The 16,086-nt window shown below is 49.4% G+C and overlaps 1 protein-coding gene across 7 annotated transcripts in view; it reads left to right on the forward strand.

Moving 5' to 3' along the window:
* Positions 1-12,986, forward strand: part of LOC137348259 (growth factor receptor-bound protein 7-like) — a 197,306-nt gene extending 184,320 nt beyond the window's left edge. For 3 of the 7 annotated variants that reach the window (XM_068013681.1, XM_068013682.1, XM_068013684.1), the window contains 4 exons: positions 2,064-2,124; positions 4,286-4,373; positions 6,792-6,885; positions 11,550-12,984. In XM_068013681.1, the coding sequence (XP_067869782.1) occupies positions 2,064-2,124; positions 4,286-4,373; positions 6,792-6,885; positions 11,550-11,696 (390 nt within the window). In that variant the 3' untranslated portion in view covers positions 11,697-12,984. Of the gene's footprint in view, positions 1-2,063; positions 2,125-4,285; positions 4,374-6,791; positions 6,886-11,549 lie in introns of all 7 variants that reach the window. The other 4 variants (XM_068013685.1, XM_068013686.1, XM_068013683.1 and 1 more) reach the window with 3 other exon arrangements.
* Positions 12,987-16,086: the final 3,100 nt, after the last annotated feature.

Raw genomic sequence — 16,086 nt, forward strand, 5'->3', positions numbered from 1 at the left:
AGAGCCTGTTTCTGTGCTGTATAACTCTCTGACTCTATGAGATCAGGAGCCAATATAGGTCAGCGAGCACAGGGTGATGGGTGAACGGGACTGGGTATGAGTTAAGACATAGGACAACAGAGTTTTGGAGGGTGAAAGATTTGGGCTCGGCCAACAGTGCATTGGAATAGTCAAGTCAGTAGGTGTCAAAGTTATGGATAAGGGTTTCAGCAGCAGGTGGAATGAGGAAACAGCGGAACCAGTTGAGATTTCAGCTGAATAAAGGAGAAGAGGTGATGGAGGACGATGGTGTGGTAAGTCATGTCAAAGGCTGTAGACAGGTCGAGTGGAATGAGGAACTTACCACAGTCACAGAGGATGTCATTTAGGACTTTGATTCATGCCATTTCAGTGCTGTGACAGGGGCAGAAATTTGGTTCAAATATAAAGTTACCTCACCAGCATGAACCAGTTTGTAACACTGACCCCAGTGGGGATACACTGCGTCGATACAGAATAACACTGACCCCAGTGGGGATACACTGCGTCGGTACAGAGTAACACTGACCCCAGTGGGAATACACTGCGTCGATACAGAATAACACTGACCCCAGTGGGGATACACTGCGTCGATACAGAATAACACTGACCCCAGTGGGGATACACTGCGTCGGTACAGAGTAACACTGACCCCAGTGGGAATACACTGCGTCGATACAGAATAACACTGACCCCAGTGGGGATACACTGCGTCGATACAGAATAATACTGACCCCAGCGGGGTTACACTGTGTCGATACAGAGTAACAGTGACCCCAGTGGGGATACACTGCATCGATACAGAGTAACAGTGACCCCAGTGGGAATACACTGCGTCGATACAGAATAACACTGACCCCAGCGGGGTTACACTGTGTCGATACAGAGTAACAGTGACCCCAGTGGGGATACACTGCATCGATACAGAATAACACTGACCCCAGTGGGGATACACTGCGTCGATACAGAGTAACACTGACCCCAGCAGGGTTACACTGTATCGATACAGAGTAACAGTGACCCCAGTGGGGATACACTGCATCGATACAGAGTAACAGTGACCCCAGTGGGGATACACTGCATCGATACAGAGTAACACTGACCCCAGTGGGGATACACTGCGTCGATACAGAGTAACAGTGACCCCAGTGGGGATACACTGCATCGATACAGAGTAACACTGACCCCAGTGGGGATACACTGCGTCGATACAGAGTAACACTGACCCCAGCGGGGTTACACTGTGTCGATACAGAGTAACAGTGACCCCAGTGGGGATACACTGCATCGATACAGAGTAACAGTGACCCCAGTGGGGATACACTGCGTCGATACAGAGTAACACTGACCCCAGCGGGGTTACACTGCGTCGATACAGAGTAACAGTGACCCCAGTGGGGATACACTGCGTCGATACAGATTAACAGTGACCCCAGTGGGGATACATTGCGTCGATACAGAGTAACACTGACCCCAGCGGGGTTACACTGCGTCGATACAGAGTAACACTGACCCCAGCGGAGTTACACTGTGTCGATACAGAGTAACAGTGACCCCAGTGGGGATACACTGCGTCGATACAGAGTAACAGTGACCCCAGGGGGATACACTGCGTCGATACAGAATAACACTGACCCCATTGGGGTTACACTGCGTCGATACAGAGTAACACTGACCCCAGCGGGGTTACACTGTGTCAATAGAGAGTAACACTGACCCCAGCGGGGTTACACTGTGTCGATACAGAGTAACAGTGACCCCAGTGGGGATACACTGCATCGATACAGAATAACACTGACCCCAGTGGGGTTACACTGCGTCGATACAGAGTAACACTGACCTCAGCGGGGTTACACTGCGTCGATACAGAGTAACACTGACCCCAGCAGGGTTACACTGTGCCGATACAGAGTAACAGTGACCCCAGTGGGGATACACTGCATCGATAACACTGACCCTCATTAGAGTCCAAGCCAAGTCTTAATTTCACACGTCTGCGACTAAATGTATTTCTTACAAACTGACATTGTTCTTTGTTTCTGCAGAAGAAGGGAGTCCAGAGGCACAGCCTGCCCAGTCCCTGCCAGGGCTTAATACTCAGTGCAGGTGAGTTACCACCAGGTAAATGTCTCTGGCAGGTGTAGATGCAAGTGTAAAATTACAGAGCGATATTCATAGATTAAGTGAATCGGAAAAACTGTGGCAAACGGATTTCAATGTAGACATGTGTGAGGTCATCCACTTTGTACCTAAAATGGATAAAACAGATTACTTTCTGAATGGTGAAAAGCGAGAAACAGCAGAGATCCAAAGAGAATTAAATCTGTGTCCTCTGGTTCCCAACTCACTTGTTGGTGGAAACAGTTTCTCCCTACTTGCTCTATCAAAACTCCTCATGATTTTGAACACCTCTATTAAATCTCCTCTTAACCTTCTCTGCTCTAAGGAGAAGAATCTCAGCTTCTCCAGTCTCTCCACATTAACTGAAGTCCCTCATCCCGGGTACCTTTCTGGTAGTTATCCTCTGCACCCTCTCTAAACAAGTAATTTTATTTAATAACTTGATATTTATAACAAAATAAAAGTTCTCAGAAATGAAGTGGAGTCTTTCCGATGATTCATGCGAAACCAAATGCAGCAACAAAACCAGATTTCCACCAGTGTGAAAACTGCAGACAAGCAGTAACCCAGCTTCAGCCAATTGTCCCAGGCTGCAAAAAGCACTCATTTATTTCAAATCATAAATCACCAAGAGTTAGAACCAAAACTCCCCAAAATAAACCTGCCCATAGGAGCAGGAGGAGGCCATTCAACCCCTCAGGTCTGTTCTGCCATTCAGTTAGATCATGGCTGATTTGTATCTTAGTTCCAGATAACCACCTTAATACCCTTACCCAACAAATAATATTGCATGGACACCAAGCATATTGGGATTTACATTTCACTCTCCTCTCCTCAACATTAACCATTTAAAAGAGCTCAGGTGCCCATTGTAATATTGCACAGAGGGATTGTGTTTAATTCAATGTCATCACGAGTGGCAACACCTGCCCTGAAGTGGCTGGGAGGGCATGGGTAGTAGGGCCTATTCTGGCTTGGTTATGTGTGCTTGCGCATGAAATGGGTTTGATGGGCAGAATGGCCTTTATTGGTTAGTGCTGTCCAGAATTCCAGGGTCATTTCAGCCACAGAAATGTGGGAGGTTCTGCTTGTTAAAGGCCTTGATATCTCTCTCTCTCCCCCCTCTGTCTGTCTCTCTGCCTCGGTCTCTGCCTTTCATTCCCTGTTGCTCTCTCTCTCTCTCCCCTTCCATCTCTCCTCTCTCTCTCTCTCTCTCTCTGTCTCCCGCTCTTCCTGTCTCTGTCTCTCTCTCTGTCCCTCTGACACTGTCCCTCTCCCTCTTTCTTCCTCTCTCTCTGTCTCTCATTCTACCTCTCTCTCCCTCTCTACCTGTCTTTCTCTCTCTCTCTTTCTGTCTAACTGTCTCTCTCTGTCTTTGTCTCTGTCCCTTCCTATCTCTTTTTCTCTCTCTCCATGTCTGTCTCTCTCTGTCTGTCTCTCTTTCCCTGTGTCTCGTGGTCTATCTCTCTCTCTCTCTCTCTCTCTCTCTCTCTCTGTCATTGTGTCTGTCTCTCCCTTCTGTCTCTCTCTCTCTCTCTCTCTCTCTCTCGGTCTATCTTTCTGACTGTCCTTTTGTCTGTCCCTCTCTCTCTCCCTCTGTCTATCTCTCTGTCTCTGTCTCTGCCTAGCTTTCCCAATTGCTCTCTGTCTCTCTCTCTCACTCTCTTTGGTTGCTTGTGCTTATCACGGAGGTGTTTTCCCCACCTACTCTCGAGATTACACAGATCTCTTTGTTAGTGGAGAAACAGTAACACATGTTGTTGCAGTTATCTCTGTTTTTTATATATTATGATCAGCGTCGTAGCAGGAAACCCAGGAACACTCAGAGACCCATGAGGCACATAGGACCAGAGGACTAGACACCAAGGTCCCACAGTCATGCTGTAGGAACCCTCATTCCATGAGGGATGGTCCAGCCTCTATTTGAACATCAGGGAGCACTCCAGATAGGGGGAGGGGAGAGTGAAGCTTCAGAGACACTGGGAGAGACCCACAGACAGTAGGTTTAGCGCAGGTATACTGTGCAGATATTTTTAGACCAATGCTGATTGTTGCAGCAGGTATGTTCCTGTTGTAAAGATGAATGTTGAAAACAGAGCCTGTGGTGGAATAACTACAATAACCGTTTCATTTATCATGGATCTAGCGATACACAGGAGCCAGCCCTGGTTTCACGGACGGATCTCGAGAGAAGAGGCTCACAGGCTTATTATCCAACATGGCCACATTGATGGGTGAGGAGACTGCACCGGGACTGAGTGCCAACTGTGGGGTGGGGTTTAACCATTTCATTTCAAAGGAATTTTGCAAATGAGCAGTGGGTGAGAGAGCCCAGGAGCTGAGAGGGAGAAAGGAGTTCAGTAACTACAGATAAACACAAGAACAGGAGGGAAGGGAGCCTTTACAGAACAACACCTCAAAGCTACCTGGGTAAGCGAGTGGGGATCCCTCAGAATCCCAAGTAAACCAGGAACGGCCTGCTATTTCGGTTAATTAGCTGCCGTACACCATTACCCATCGGCACAGTTAACAGAAATGTGTCACTCACTGACTGCAGGGCTGAGAGTAAGGGCTGGGGGGCAGCATCACCTTCGAACCTCAACCTGAGGCTAAGAGGTGCCCAGAATCCCTCCCAACCCAGGCCTCGCATTGGCTTTTGGACCATTGATCCAGACAGGAAAATTCCATAACTGATAGTTTACTGTGCGTTAATTAGTTGTGTTTACTTAACTTATGCTGTTATTGCACCGCTCCCACTCAGCCCACCATTCACCACTGCTCCTGGAGTGTCCCCAATCTCAGGCCAAACAAAGGGTCATTCTGGGCACCAGTGGGGTGGTCACTCAGACTACAGAAGGATCACTTAGGCCATAATGTCAACTGCTGAAATGGTCCACATCCTTTAATCATGAAATGTTTTCTTCCATTCCACTGCCCTGCGTCACTGACTGTGTCTCTATTGATTGTCGACTATTCCAATGCACCCCTGAACCATCTCACATCTTCAGCTGTCCATAAACGTCTCCACTATACGTAAGGTCATCCAAACTCTGCTGTCTGTGTCTTAATTTGCACCAAGTCCTGTTCCCCCATCACCCCTAGAGATAGATAGACAGATACAGCACTGAAACAGGCCCTTCGGCCCACCGAGTCTGTGCCAAGCATCAACCACCCATTTATGCTAATCCTACAGTAATCCCATATTCCCTACCACCTACCTACACTAGGGGCAATTTATAATGGCCAATTTACCTATCAACCTGCAAGTCTTTGGCTGTGGGAGGAAACTGGAGCACCCGACGGAAACCCACACAGTCACAGGGAGAACTTGCAAACTCCGCACAGGCAGTACCCAGAACTGAACGCGGGTCGCTGGAGCTGTGAGGCTACGGTGCTAACCACTGCGCCACTGTGCTGCCCACCCCTGCTCCTCCTCACCCCTGTTCCCACCCCACCCCTGTTCCCCCATCACCCCTGTTCCCCCATCACCCCTGTTCCCCCCATCACCCCTGTTCCCCCCATCACCCCTGTTCCCACCCCACCCCACCCCTGTTCTGCCATAACCCCTGTTCCGCCATCACCCCTGTTCCCCCATCACCCCTGTTCCCCCCATCACCCCTGTTCCCCCCATCACCCCTGTTCCCTCATCACCCCTGTTCCCCCCTCACCCCTGTTCCCCCCCTCACCCCTGTTCCCCCATCACCCCTGTTCCCCCCCCACCCCACCCCTGTTCCGCCATCACCCCTGTTCCCTCCCATCACCCCTGTTCCCCCCCCACCCCACCCCTGTTCCCCCATCACCCCTGTTCCCCCATCACCCCTGTTCCCCCCCCACCCCACCCCTGTTCCCCCATCACCCCTGTTCCCCCCCCACCCCACCCCTGTTCCGCCATCACCCCTGTTCCCTCCCATCACCCCTGTTCCCTCCCATCACCCCTGTCCCCTCCCATCACCCCTGTCCCCCCCATCACCCCTGTCCCCCCCATCACCCCTGTGCTCACTGACCTACATTGGCTCCCGATTTTGAAATTGATTTTAAAATTCTCATCCTTCCTCACCCCTTTCTATCTCTGTAATCTTTCTCCTCCAGCCCCACAACCCTCCAGGTTTTCTGCACTCCTCTAATTCCAGCCTCTTGTGCATCCCCGATTTCCATCGCTGTACCGTGGGCAGCCGTGCTTTCAGTTTCCTGGGCTCTAATCTTGGAATTCCCTCCCTAAACCTCTCCACCTCTCTCCCTCTCTCTCCTACTTTAAGCTCCTTAAATTCTATCTCTTTGACCCAGCTCCTGTCCTAATATCTCCTTACGTGGCTCGGTCTCAACTTTTGTTTGTCAGGTCTGTATATTGCACATTCACCAATTTTTACTCAACACTGTTGCCAATATGCAAATGGTAATCGATCTTTCTTGGCTCAATTACCATTTTGCTGTGGTATTGAGGTTCACCAACAGCCCCTGTACCACAAGCTCAGCAGATTCTCATATTCAACACTGGCCATACATTATTGAGAATATTCCCAGTGATGTTATTGGTACTCATAATTTAAATGGGAACCTGAAACAGGAACAAACGGCAGAGGTTAATGAGAATTGACTGAAGTGTTGGTATCACTCTGAGAGTTATTTATTTGTGTCCCTTTCTCTTTATTCAGTGTTTTTCTGATAAGGGAGAGCCAGAGGACACCCAAAAGTTTTGTGCTGACCCTCAGTCACCATCACAAGACCAAGCACTTCCTGGTTGTTCCGGTAATTTCCTTCTGTAGTGTTATTCTGTGGCAGTGATGTTAAAGGTTGCTCATGACAGCGATCCTGCACAGATCACAATCCCCATGACAAAATGGACCTCACAATGACCAGAATCATCAATGCAGAAGCTCAGAAAGAGACTGAGTCTTTGCTCTGAGTGACAATAGCTTCCAGTTGCAGCACTCGGAGGGATAAGTAGAGCACTGGAACTGTACCCCAGTGAGAGTCAGTGTGTGTGGAACTGTACCCCAGTGAGAGTCAGTGTCTGCGGAACTGTACCCCAGTGAGAGTCAGTGTGTGTGGAACCGTACCCCAGTGAGAGTCAGTGTGTGTGGAACTGTACCCCAGTGAGAGTCAGTGTGTGTGGAACTGAACACCAGTGAGAGTCAGTGTCTGCGGAACTGTACCCCAGTGAGAGTCAGTGTGTGTGGAACCGTACCCCAGTGAGACGCAGTGTGTGTGGAACTGTACCCCAGTGAGAGTCAGTGTGTGTGGAACCGTACCCCAGTGAGAGTCAGTGTGTGTGGAACTGTACCCCAGTGAGAGTCAGTGTGTGTGGAACTGAACACCAGTGAGAGTCAGTGTCTGCGGAACTGTACCCCAGTGAGAGTCAATGTGTGTGGAACTGTACCCCAGTGAGAGTCAGTGTCTGCGGAACTGTACCCCAGTGAGAGTCAGTGTGTGTGGAACCGTACCCCAGTGAGAGTCAGTGTGTGTGGAACTATACCCCAGTGAAACTCAGTGTGTGTGGGACTGTACCCCAGTGAGAGTCAGTGTGTGTGGAACTGTATTCAGTGAGAGTCAGTATGTGTGGAACTGTATCCCAGTGAGACGCAGTGTGTGTGGAACTGTACCCCAGTGAGAGTCAATGTGTTTGGAACTGTACCCCAGTGAGAGTCAGTGTGTATGGAACTGATCCCCAGTGAGAGTCAATGTGTGTGGAACTGAACCCCAGTGAGAGTCAATGTGTGTGGAACTGAACCCCAGTGAGAGTCAGTGTGTGTGGAACCGTACCCCAGTGAGAGTCAGTGTGTGTGGAACTGGACCCCAGTGAGAGTCAGTGTGTGTGGAACTGTATTCAGTGAGAGTCAGTATGTGTGGAACTGTACCCCAGTGAGACGCAGTGTGTGTGGAACTGTACCCCAGTGAGACGCAGTGTGTGTGGAACTGTACCCCAGTGAGAGTCAATGTGTTTGGAACTGTACCCCAGTGAGAGTCAGTGTGTGTGGAACTGTACCCCAGTGAGAGTCAATGTGTGTGGAACTGAACCCCAGTGAGAGTCAGTGTGTGTGGAACTGAACCCCAGTGAGAGTCAATGTGTGTGGAACTGAACACCAGTGAGAGTCAGTGTCTGCGGAACTGTACCCCAGTGAGAGTCAGTGTGTGTGGAACTGTACCCCAGGGAGAGTCAGTGTGTGTGGAACTGTACCCCAGTGAGAGTCAATGTGTGTGGAACTGAACCCCAGTGAGAGTCAGTGTGTGTGGAACTGAACCCCAGTGAGAGTCAATGTGTGTGGAACTGAACACCAGTGAGAGTCAGTGTCTGCGGAACTGTACCCCAGTGAGAGTCAGTGTGTGTGGAACTGTACCCCAGGGAGAGTCAGTGTGTGTGGAACTGTACCCCAGTGAGAGTCAGTGTCTGTGGAATTGTAACCCAGTGAGAGTCAGTTTGAGTGGAACTGTACCCCAGTGAGAGTCAGTGTGTGTGGAACCGTACCCCAGTGAGAGTCAGTGTCTGCGGAACTGTACCCCAGTTAGAGTCAATATCTGCGGAACTGTACCCCAGTGAGAGTTAGTGTGTGTGGAACTGAACCCCAGTGAGAGTCAATATCTGCGGAACTGTACCCCAGTGAGAGTCAGTGTGTGTGTAACTGTACCCCAGTGAGAGTCAATATCTGCGGAACTGTACCCCAGTGAGAGTCAGTGTATGTGGAACTGTACCCCAGTGAGAGTCAGTGTCTGCGGAACTGTACCCCAGTGAGAGTCAGCGTGTGTGGAACCGTACCCCAGTGAGAGTCAGTGTGTGTGGAACTGTACCCCAGTGAGAGTCAATATCTGCGGAACTGTACCCCAGTGAGAGTTAGTGTGTGTGGAACTGAACACCAGTGAGAGTCAGTGTCTGCGGAACTGTACCCCAGTGAGAGTCAGTGTGTGTGTAACTGTACCCCAGTGAGAGTCAGTGTATGTGGAACTGTACCCCAGTGAGAGTCAGTGTCTGCGGAACTGTACCCCAGTGAGAGTCAGCGTGTGTGGAACCGTACCCCAGTGAGAGTCAGTGTGTGTGGAACTGTACCCCAGTGAGACTCAGTGTGTGTGGAACTGTACCCCAGTGAGACTCAGTGTGTGTGGAACTGTACCCCAGTGACAGCCAGTGTCTGCGGAACTGTACCCCAGTGAGAGTCAGTGTGTGTGGAACTGTACTCCAGTGACAGCCAGTGTGTGTGGGACTGTACCCCAGTGACAGCCAGTGTGTGTGGAACTGTACCCCAGTGACAGCCAGTGTGTGTGGAACTGTACCCCAGTGAGAGTCAGTGTGTGTGGAACTGTACCCCAGTAAGAGTCAGTGTGTTGGAACTGTATCCCAGTAAGAGTCAGTGTGTGTGGAGCTGTACCCCAGTGAGAGTCAATGTGTTTGGAACTGTACCCGGGTGAGAGTCAGTGTCCGCGGAACTGTACCCCAGTGAGAGTCAGTGTGTGTGGAACTGTATCCCAGTGAGAGTCAGTGTGTGTGGAACTGTACCCCAGTGAGACTCAGTGTGTGTGGAACTGTACCCCAGTGACAGCCAGTGTGTGTGGAACTGTACCCCAGTGAGACGCAGTGTGTGTGGAACTGTACCCCAGTGAGAGTCAGTATGTGTGGAACTGTACTCCAGTGAGAGTCAGTGTGTGTGGGACTGTATCCCAGTGAGAGTCAGTGTGTGTGGAACTGTACCCCAGTGACAGCCAGTGTGTGTGGAACTGTACCCCAGTGAGAGTCACTGTGCGTGGAACTGTACCCCAGTGAGAGTCAGGGTGTGTGGAACTGTATCCCAGTGAGAGTCAGTGTGTGTGGGACTGTACCCCAGTGAGAGTCAGTGTGTGTGGAACTGTACTCCAGTGAGAGTCAGTGTGTGTGGGACTGTACCCCAGTGAGAGTCAATGTGTGTGGAACTGTACCCCAGTGAGAGTCAGTGTGTGTGGAACTGTACCCCTGTGAGAGTCAATGTGTGTGGAACTGTACCCCAGTGACAGTCAGTGTGTGCGGAACTGTATCCCAGTGAGAGTCAATGTGTGTGGAACTGAACCCCAGTGAGAGTCAATGTGTGTGGAACTGAACCCCAGTGAGAGTCAATGTGTGTGGAACTGTACCCCAGTGAGAATCAATGTGTGTGGAACTGTACCCCAGTGAGAGTCAATGTGTGTGGAACTGTACCCCAGTGAGAGTCAATGTGTTTGGAACTGTACCCCAGTGAGAGTCAGTGTGTGTGGAACTGGACCCCAGTGAGAGTCAATGTGTTTGGAACTGTACCCCAGTGAGAGTCAGTGTGTGTGGAACTGGACCCCAGTGAGAGTCAATGTGTGCGGAACTGTCTCCCAGTGAGAGTTGGAGCCGGATTTTCAAAGGGCATTGAGGTCGGGAATCGGTGCCGGCACGATTTCAGAATCGCAGTTCCAGAGGTTATCACGGGATCCCAACTTTTCCGGGACAGTTTTTAATTTTAATAGGGCCAGTGGGGGATAGAATGGGAAACCCGTTCGCTGCCAATTAATGCCCTCTTAAACTCCTTCAGTTTTTTTAAGGGGCCTGTCTCGTGCAGGTTGGAATTTTTAAACTTTATTTCTACAAACCGCACACTCTGGTGTCTGTTAGTCCACAGCTGTTGGGTTCACCACAGGGCCAAATAAGGTTTATTTGTCTTTGCCTTAAAACTTGTTTTTAATGGATCTTCTTGTGCAGGTGTTCGTGCTGGATTTTCATTTGTCCTGCATGGCCCCTTTCATCCTCATTTATCCTGCTGGCCCTGTGAGGAGCTGCTTCCTCTCCTCAACAAGGCAATGCAGCCCCCCACAGCCCCCCACATGGCTGCCACTTCCCTTTGCCACTTGCACCAGGCTGGCAGCTCCCGCCTCCTGGAGATGTTCGATGTCTCTGATTGGGCGCTGCCTAATTAGGGCATTAATATTTAAAAATAGCGTCGCCAGAGTGTTGCAACTGAGGCATGGGGTCATGACCCGGAATTCAGCCGGGCATCGGGTTCCCAACCTCGATTTGTATAACCGTCTCTCAATGTCTTCAGGAAAGGAGGAGAGGAACTGTGACGGTCGCTGTTGGAGGATGGTGTAGTTGGGATTAAACACTGGGTATGTGGGAATTAAATGAAAATGTTGTAAGATGTGCAAATCCTTCCTGGGGCTTGGGTTTGTGCTCAGAGTGAATGAGGTAGCAGGGAGGTGGGGGGGGGGGGGTGCGGCTTTCACCCCAGCAGTAGGGAGGGTTCCATCCAATCAATCCTCACTTTGCAGGCTCTCAGAGCCAGATAGGAGCTATACTGCTATAACAATACCTCCCAACTAGGCCACGCAATTGGTCAAGGACCAAGCAGGGAAACCAACCAATAGCATTGTGGAAAGCAGAGTGGCCTTGGGAGTGGGTGTTTAATGTCTGTTTTCTCTCTGTGTGGCAGTGTGAGGAGAATGGCCAAACCTACTTCACTGTGGACACGGGGCAAACAAAATTCACGGACCTCATCCAGCTGGTGGACTTCTATCAGATCAACAGAGGTGTGCTACCATGCAGCCTGAAACATTACTGTACCCGCGTGCCACTGTAGCCATGGCATCCGCATGCCAGACGTCAAACACTGCCCTGCACATGTGCCCTATTTATGCACTCGCTATGTGGCACTGGTTCCCTAACCTGTGCTCTGCTCTCGATGATTCATTCACTAGTTAATCTGCAGAGCTGACCTCTGACCCAGTGAGCGGTTACAGTGGATGTGAAGGAATATCTCGTTCTCACCTGTCGTTTGGATTTTTAAACGACCTTTTGAAGAATTTCACTATTTTTTGAAATGGTTGCAGAGCTGACAGTTCTGGCTATCCAGACTGGTCCTCAAACTGTAGCTTGTGGAGGTCACAGGGGTCAGACCTTTCTGAACGGCTGTGTGACTAAGTGTCACAGGACAAACACACTGCTTTTAGAGTATGAAAATAAGTCGTGTGATAAATAGAAATGTTATTTAATCAATGAACTGTCTGCTGGTAAAGAGGGTGAGAGGACAGTAGGTGCTGAGTCCCAGTGCAGAGCGAGCAGTCATGTTAGTACACACTCACACGAGGAGCAGATCCTGTAATTATCCTGGTGGAAAGCACACTACACGTTGTGGCCAGTCTCTCGCGTCCTGTGCCAATCACATATCTCATTATCAGATCTCAAATCATCCAACTATCCTTATCCCAGAGGTTCTCCCAAAGACATGAATACAGGTCTCTGATTCACACATGCAGGCCGTACAGGAGTAAATCATTCCCTTTTACCCACTGTGTACTCTTATCTGTAAACATCAAGAGCGAAGTTTAATCGGATACAGTCAGCGTTGGGAAATCAGAATTGCTATAAATAGTGTGTGTGGGTCTCTCTCACATAACCAGCACTTGTCCAGAAACCATGACTGAAGGATTTGCTGAATTTGAAGCTGAGTGTAATTTAAATGTAATGGTAATTAACCAATCAGTGAAGAGTCAGCAGAGCTGGTGGAATCTGAGTTTTCACAAATCCCCATCTCAGTTTCCTGACGCAGCAACTCAAATATATTCCCCAAAGAGGCAATAAAGGCACAGAGAGTGACTGAGGGGTGAGAGTGACCAAGGGGTGAGAGTGACCAAGAGTGCAGAGAGTGACCGAGGGTGCAGTGAGTGACCGTGGGGTGAGAGTGACCAATGAGCAAGAGTGACTGACAGGCGAGAGTGACAGAGGTTGAAGAGAATGACCGAGGGCGCAGAGAGTGACTGAGGGATGAGAGTGACCGAGGGCACAAAGAATGACCAACGGGGGGGGGGGATGTGGAGAGAGTGACAAAGGGGTGAGAGTGTGACCAGGGAAGTGGAATGGGGGTAAGAGTAACTGGGGAGACAGAGCGACAGTGTGACTGGGTGGCGTGGGGTGGGGTGGAGGGAGAGAGAGCGAGAGAGAGCAGGGTTGGGGGAGGGAAGCGGGAGAGAGAACGACTGGGGGCAAAGAGAGTGTCACTGGAGGTGTGAAGAGACAGTGACTGCTGATGGGGGGAGGGGTCAGAGAGAGTGATCTGGGGAAAGAAAGTGACTAGGATGGATCGAGTTTATCCTGTTTGACTAATTCTATCTAGTTCTCTATAATGGGTAGGGTTTAAAGAGACATTACACCATACTGTCTATATTCTTATAGATTTATAAAGTATGAATCTTCAGATTATTTAAATATGTATATTGTCACTGTTGGTTTTGTTGGAAGTATGAGCTGTAGGTGACCCTAGTCTGACCCTCGATCAGATACGGCCTCTGCAGGGGTCACACTTAGGAACGCACACTGCTCTGTTGCAGGTGGGGAGCTGGTCAATAGTTGAAAATGTGAGCTGGTTAAAGGTGCATCCACACAGTGACCAGAGCAAATGTAGTCAGAGCATTAATACTTGTCACTCCTTCCAGTTGTTTGTACATTTTTCTTTTGCATTTTAAAATTTAACAAAATTAGTTTCATTCAAGTCTAGTCCTGGACAAAGCGAGAACTCACAAAGTCACTTTATTTGTCTTGTTCACAAAGAATTTTAAAGTAAGTGATTATTTTCTTAAGCTGCCAGAGATTTAATTTCTACAATCAGTGACTGAGACTTTGCGAAGTTTCAGTGGGTACAGATTCATTGCAAGAGTTTTAATTTGTGGCAGGGAATGGACTAGATTCGCTCCCTTGGCTGCATTCTGTTTTTATTCTAGACGAGTTGGAGCTGACAGTATCGGAAATGGAAACACGATTTTATGCAGGGCCCCAGTAAACAGGGGCTGGGCGTTTCCTCCACCAGCTCATTGCATCAAAATCCAAGCCCATTGTCAATACCAGAAAACGGCCAAGTATTCAGATCAGCATGAACAAGGAAACAGCAAAGACATACTAGGATATTTCTCTCTGAGTCTTAAAATTAAAGTTTCAACTCTTTTAAGCATCATTCAAGCAAATCAGGCACAGAAGCAATCAGGGAAGTTCTTCCATTTTTAATGTGGCATAAAAATCTATGATGAGAAACAGAAAAATATGGAGCAGATCTCAGTGAGGAGAATCTCATTTTTTAAACACTCGTAAAATTGCAATTAAAACACCAGAAAATGTCCTTGTTTTTGCTGCGCCTGAAAATCTGGCCTCAGTGGCTCGAGACTGTCCAAGACAAGCATGAGTTCAAGTGGAGGAAACTCATGTTTCAGAGTTGGGGCATTGCCAGTGCTGACGGTGTGACCAGTGCTTTGAACATTGCCAGTGCTGAGGGTGGAACCGGTGCTCTGGGCATTGCCAGTGCTGAGGGTGTGATCAGTGCTCTGAATATTGCCAGTGCTGAGGGTGTGGCCAGTGCTCTGGGCATTGCCAGTGCTGAGGGTGGAACCGGTGCTCTGGGCATTGCCAGTGCTGAGGGTGTGACCAGTGCTCTGAACATTGCCAGTGCTGAGGGTGTGGCCAGTGCTCTGGGCATTGCCAGTGCTGAGGGTGTGACCAGTGCTCTGGACATTGCCAGTGCTGAGGGTGGGACTGGTGCTCTGGGCATTGCCAGTGCTGAGGGTGGGACCGGTGCTCTGGGCATTACCAGTGCTGAGGGTGTGGCCAGTGCTCTGAAGATTGCCAGTGCTGAGGGTGGGACCGGTGCTCTGGGCATTGCCAGTGCTGAGGGTGTGGCCAGTGCTCTGGACATTGCCAGTGCTGAGGGTGGAACCGGTGCTCTGGGCATTGCCAGTGCTGAGGGTGTGACCAGTGCTCTGAACATTGCCAGTGCTGAGGGTGTGGCCAGTGCTCTGGGTATTGCCAGTGCTGAGGGTGGAACCGGTGCTCTGGGCATTGCCAGTGCTGAGGGTGTGACCAGTGCTCTGAACATTGCCAGTGCTGAGGGTGTGGCCAATGCTCTGGGCATTGCCAGTGCTGAGGGTGTGACCAGTGCTCTGGACATTGCCAGTGCTGAGTGTGTGGCCAGTGCTCTGGACATTGCCAGTGCTGAGGGTGGGATCGGTGCTCTGGGCATAGACTTGATCAGGCAGAGGGTTTGATGAATCGTTGTAAAAGATCGAGAAAACTCAGTCGTATTGTCGCTCAGAGTGTAATTCACTCTTCTAAGCCACGTGATTAGTTTGCACCCAGATTCCGTATGCAGCTCAGCACAAGTGCAGAGGAAACTCCAGGCCGGAGAAACAGTCATCCCTTTTACCTCCGATTCAATGATTGGGTCTCCAGACATCTCCACTACACCGAAACACTGAGTCGCTGTGCCTGTTGTTGCCCCATGTCAGTAATGGGACTAATCCCATGCTGGCAAGAGTTATTTTCAGGGCCAGTAATAGGAAAATTGTTTATGTCATTTTTGTTTTATAAACTTAATTTAATTTCTGAACCCAAGATGATGGGTTTTGCCTCTATGCACCGTCTGTGATTCAGCACTGCCTCTTCCTCACGGTCACCACATTCACTTGCTTGATCTTTGGAATAACCCAATTTAGGTCAAGAAATTCCTCTTGCAATAAAATAATGGGACAAAGCCTGTTTTCTCCCTAATTAACAACTCAGTAATGAAATCACCGAGACGTGCAGATTGAAAATGAGTGAAAATTGTTAGCAGAAAAAAACAGGCAAAAAAGAAGTTTCAGAGACTGATACTAGACAGTGTGTCACAATACTCCCCAGGAGCACATGCTTCAACCCAGTGTGACTGAGTCTCTCATTCCCACATCAGGCAACATTTTTAATTTCTAAACCATAATAGCAGCCTCACTAGAAGTTCACCCGGTCTCTATGCTCCTATAAATGCCCCTCCTGAAATTGGTAGAGAGATTTGCGAATAGCTGCCACTGATATGGTGGCTTGAGGGATTTAGCCCAACAAAGACCAAAGTTAATGAGCAGAATGCCAGAGCAAGAAATGTACCAGATTATTTTCAGAGCTAATCCCAGGTTTTTTTGATTCGATCAAGGGATGTGGGTGTTACTGACAAGGCC

Source organism: Heterodontus francisci, chromosome 33 (assembly GCF_036365525.1).
Source record: "Heterodontus francisci isolate sHetFra1 chromosome 33, sHetFra1.hap1, whole genome shotgun sequence".
Taxonomy (NCBI): domain Eukaryota; kingdom Metazoa; phylum Chordata; class Chondrichthyes; order Heterodontiformes; family Heterodontidae; genus Heterodontus; species Heterodontus francisci.